General features: G+C 51.4%; 1 protein-coding gene across 1 annotated transcript in view; it reads right to left on the bottom strand.

Moving 5' to 3' along the window:
- LOC123761694 (A-type potassium channel modulatory protein KCNIP1) overlaps nucleotides 1-5,058 on the bottom strand; it is a gene marked incomplete in the record, with an annotated part of 348,780 nt that overhangs the window by 7,423 nt on the left and 336,299 nt on the right. Inside the window, 1 exon segment of the mRNA XM_069301524.1 lies at nucleotides 1,031-1,155. Coding sequence (XP_069157625.1) covers nucleotides 1,031-1,155 — 125 coding nt within the window.

Genomic DNA, 5,058 nt, shown 5'->3' with positions numbered 1-5,058 from the left:
ATATTTGAAATATGAATTTATTCCAGTAACCACCTTCAACCAAAGAGCCTAATATGTGAAAAAGGTTTTCTACTAACGAGGCAACGAACCCTTCCAGACTGATAAGAGCATTTGAAAATAATACTCTCTGGCACGGATGGAAAGAATTTACCTTTCCCGAATGCCTTTGTAATCAATTAAACCAAAAAGTGTCCACAATTCTCCAGCAAGTTCTCTAATTCTATGCAACAAAACACGGTTGGCTGACGTGAACCTTGCAACATTTCACTGTCAATTTGCAAGAGACTGTGAAGAGCTCGTCCTACCAGCAATTAGTGAGGTGTCAACTATGCTGTTACCACACGATACAATTAAGATGATTTCTCTCAGCAATAATACAGAACGAAGGCGTATAGCACAAATGGAGAAGAATGTTGGGGACATATTTTATGTATCGTGCGAAGGTTGAGAGAATTGGCCTCACAGATGAAGGAGTTTAGTTTGCCAGGCAATGATTGTGTGCAACTGGCTTATGTAGTCTTTATAAATGATGAAAGCTAGACCAACTAGTTGTTACTAGTTGCGGTTGTTTGTTGTGCACCCCATACTCATCCTGTGAGCGGTAGCGCAAAAAGGAGTATTTACAACATTTCTCAAAAACATTTTGTAACGAATGTATATATATATAAATAACCAATTTTTGTAAGCAAGAACCAATCTCCCCAAAGCGCAAAATAACACGCTTGCTGTATTATCAGAAAAAATAATAATATATATTGCACGGAATTAATTTGGTTTATTTCTCATATTTTTTTTCTGACGCTATTAAATAAATGTTACCAAAATTACGCTTGGTATATAAATCTGTTAAAATATATCGTGTGAAACTTTCTTAGTGATAACACACACACACACACACAACAGGTGAGGAGTGTGAACACCTGAGTTTCACATCAGAACACCTGTGTTTCACATCAGAACACCTGTGTTCCACATTACAGGTGTTACAGGACAAGAAACTCAGGCCAGGAAGGCAAGGCCAGATACTCACCGCCTTGAAGCCTCTGTACATAAGCTGGAGTTCCTTTTTGCTGAATTTGGTAGTTCTGGCAAGGGCGTCGATGCCATCCGGCTTGTAGCGCACCACGTTCAGTTCGATGTCGTCCGGGTCGTGGTCTGAGGGGGGAGGCAGAAGACAGTGGGTTAGGTCGTTATGGTGGCTCTGATTGGCATCTGTTAGTTCCCTAGAGGTAGATTTGGCAAGTGGTCCTTGTTGTCTAAGCTCTATGAGTGGTTGTTAGGGGCTAGAAGTGTTGTTAGAGCTCTAGGAGTGGTTTATAAAGCTCTATGAGTAGTCGTTGGAGGTTTTATGTTCATGGTTGCATTACGCCAAGAAAACGGTCAGTTTAAAGTGGTCTCTCCTAACCTACCAGAGGACCCAAAACAGAAAACGGGACAGTACGTCACTTTCGCCAGCCGCTTTCATTTTTTAGCACGACCATTTTTGGCCTTACGTAACGCATACGATCGCAAAGCGACGTTCTTTGTAAGAGGACAGGTTGCTACCGACGGTGCAAAGTAGCTAAGTGGATCTTGCAGCGTGCAATGGCTGGGGTGGTAGCAGGCTACGGGTTATTGGTAGCAACATAGTGGTGGGTGGTAGCAGGATAGTGGTGCTGTTAGTGAGCTTCAAGTTTGTTAATGAGCTTAAACTCGTCACTATTAATCTTGAAGTTCTGTGAGTGAGCTTGAAATGTTGTCACTCAAGCTTCTGGAGTTGTTATAGAGAGTTCAAACTGGTTATTAGCAAGCTTGAAATGTTGTTAATGAGATTGACGCGTTGTTAGTGAACGTATTGAGTCATTGGTGAACTCAAGCTGGTTATTATTAAGCGCTAAGTGTTGTTAGCGAGCTCAACTGGTCTACTGTTAAGTAGGAGCTGGTTTAAGTGAGCCCGAGGCACTGCTAGTGTCTCTGAAGACTCACATACAGACGTTTCCCACGGTAAAAGTTTCTCTTCGTGCCGTGTATATGTGTGTGTGTGTGTGTGTGTGTGTGTGTGTGTGTGTGTGTGTGTGTGTGTGTGTGTGTGTGTGTGTGTGTGTGTGTGTGTGTGTGTGTGTGTGTGTCGGCGAGGCCACTTCTAAGTGCTGTAGTTTTCTCAAACTTGTTAAGTGACGTGAAGTGGTGGTGGCTGGGGCTCACAGACTGGCTAAGATGTAGTGGTGTTTGTCTCCCAGTAGCCCCCAGCACCAGTAGCCTCCAGCACCAGTAGCCCCCAGCACCAGTAGCCCCCAGCACCAGTAGCCCCCAGCACCAGTAACCCCCAGCACCAGCAACTTCCAGCACCAGTAGCCCCCAGCACCAGTAACCCCCAGCACCAGTAACCCTCAGCACCAGTAACCCCCAGCACCAGTAACCCCCAGCACCAGTAACCCCCAGCACCAGTAACCCCCAGCACCAGCAACCCCCAGCACCAGTAACCCCCAGCACCAGTAACCCCCAGCACCAGTAACCCCCAGCACCAGTAACCCCCAGCACCAGCAACCCCCAGCACCAGTAACCCCCAGCACCAGTAACCCCCAGCACCAGTAACCCCCAGCACCAGTAACCCCCAGCACCAGTAACCCCCAGCACCAGCAACCCCCAGCACCAGCAACCCCCAGCACCAGTAACCCCCAGCACCAGTAACCCCCAGCACCAGTAACCCCCAGCACCAGCAACCCCCAGCACCAGTAACCCCCAGCACCAGTAACCCCCAGCACCAGTAACCCCCAGCACCAGTAACCCCCAGCACCAGTAACCCCCAGCACCAGCAACCCCCAGCACCAGTAACCCCCAGCACCAGTAACCCCCAGCACCAGTAACCCCCAGCACCAGTAACCCCCAGCACCAGTAACCCCCAGCACCAGCAACCCCCAGCACCAGTAACCCCCAGCACCAGTAACCCCCAGCACCAGTAACCCCCAGCACCAGTAACCCCCAGCACCAGTAACCCCCAGCACCAGTAACCCCCAGCACCAGCAACCCCCAGCACCAGTAACCCCCAGCACCAGTAACCCCCAGCACCAGTAACCCCCAGCACCAGTAACCCCCAGCACCAGTAACCCCCAGCACCAGCAACCCCCAGCACCAGTAACCCCCAGCACCAGTAACCCCCAGCACCAGTAACCCCCAACACCAGCAACCCCCAGCACCAGTAACCCCCAGCACCAGTAACCCCCAGCACCAGTAACCCCCAGCACCAGTAACCCCCAGCACCAGTAACCCCCAGCACCAGTAACCCCCAGCACCAGTAACCCCCAGCACCAGTAACCCCCAGCACCAGCAACCCCCAGCACCAGTAACCCCCAGCACCAGTAACCCCCAGCACCAGTAACCCCCAGCACCAGTAACCCCCAGCACCAGCAACCCCCAGCACCAGCAACCCCCAGCACCAGTAACCCCCAGCACCAGTAACCCCCAGCACCAGCAACCCCCAGCACCAGTAACCCCCAGCACCAGCAACCCCCAGCACCAGCAACCCCCAGCACCAGTAACCCCCAGCACCAGTAACCCTCAGCACCAGTAACCCCCAGCACCAGCAACCCCCAGCACCAGTAACCCCCAGCACCAGTAACCCCCAGCACCAGCAACCCCCAGCACCAGTAACCCCCAGCACCAGTAACCCCAGCACCAGTAACCCCCAGCACCAGTAACCCCCAGCACCAGTAACCCCCAGCACCAGTAACCCCCAGCACCAGTAACCCCCAGCACCAGTAACCCCCAGCACCAGTAACCCCCAGCACCAGCAACCCCCAGCACCAGTAACCCCCAGCACCAGTAACCCCCAGCACCAGTAACCCCCAGCACCAGTAACCCCCAGCACCAGTAACCCCCAGCACCAGTAACCCCCAGCACCAGTAACCCCCAGCACCAGTAATCCCCAGCACCAGTAACCCCCAGCACCAGTAACCCCCAGCACCAGTAACCCCCAGCACCAGTAACCCCCAGCACCAGTAACCCCCAGCACCAGTAACCCCCAGCACCAGTAACCCCAGCACCAGTAACCCCCAGCACCAGTAACCCCCAGCACCAGTAACCCCCAGCACCAGTAACCCCCAGCACCAGTAACCCCCAGCACCAGTAACCCCCAGCACCAGCAACCCCCAGCACCAGTAACCCCCAGCACCAGTAACCCCCAGCACCAGTAACCCCCAGCACCAGTAACCCCCAGCACCAGTAACCCCCAGCACCAGTATCCCCCAGCACCAGTAACCCCCAGCACCAGTAACCCCCAGCACCAGTAATCCCCAGCACCAGTAACCCCCAGCACCAGTAACCCCCAGCACCAGTAACCCCCAGCACCAGTAACCCCCAGCACCAGTAACCCCCAGCACCAGTAACCCCCAGTAACCCCCAGCACCAGTAACCCCCAGCACCAGTAACCCCCAGCACTAGTAACCCCCAGTAACCCCCAGCACCAGTAACCCCCAGCACCAGTAACCCCCAGCACCAGTAACCCCCAGCACCAGTAACCCCCAGCACCAGTAATCCCCAGAATGAAAATAATCGCAGTTTTGTAATAGAATCCTCTATTGTAAAAGTATATGGGGCAGGGAGTGACGCACAAGCCGGGTGAGGGAAAAATATGAGTGTGGGGGTGGAAAATACGGGTCCATATACTCGCTATTGAAAGACTAGATCATAGATGTCGGGAGCATGATATGATGGCCATCCATTGTGCAACACCGCGAGTGGGAGGGAGCAGAGAGAGGGAGAGGAGGCGAGGGAGAGAGAGTGAGAGAGAGAGAGATGGGAACATGAATCTCTCCACATTTAGTTGTATCTAAACAGAATTTAGTTAATTACATTCATTTACTAAGGATAATCGTTCATTTAGTTGATTATTTACGTAGTTTATTGCTTACTGAATTCGTTCATTTAGGTGTATTAATAACTAGTGGAAATTATTATAGTATAAAACGATTTATATAAAATTTCTTAATGCGGTCTTAATAAACTGACTTGCATTGTGCGAAAATATATTGCACGTTAATACATTTATTAGTGACATAATCACTTGTCACCAGTCCTTAC

Source organism: Procambarus clarkii, chromosome 5, assembly GCF_040958095.1.
Source record: "Procambarus clarkii isolate CNS0578487 chromosome 5, FALCON_Pclarkii_2.0, whole genome shotgun sequence".
Taxonomy (NCBI): Eukaryota; Metazoa; Arthropoda; class Malacostraca; order Decapoda; family Cambaridae; genus Procambarus; species Procambarus clarkii.
This window is presented reverse-complemented; position numbering and strand designations above follow the sequence as displayed.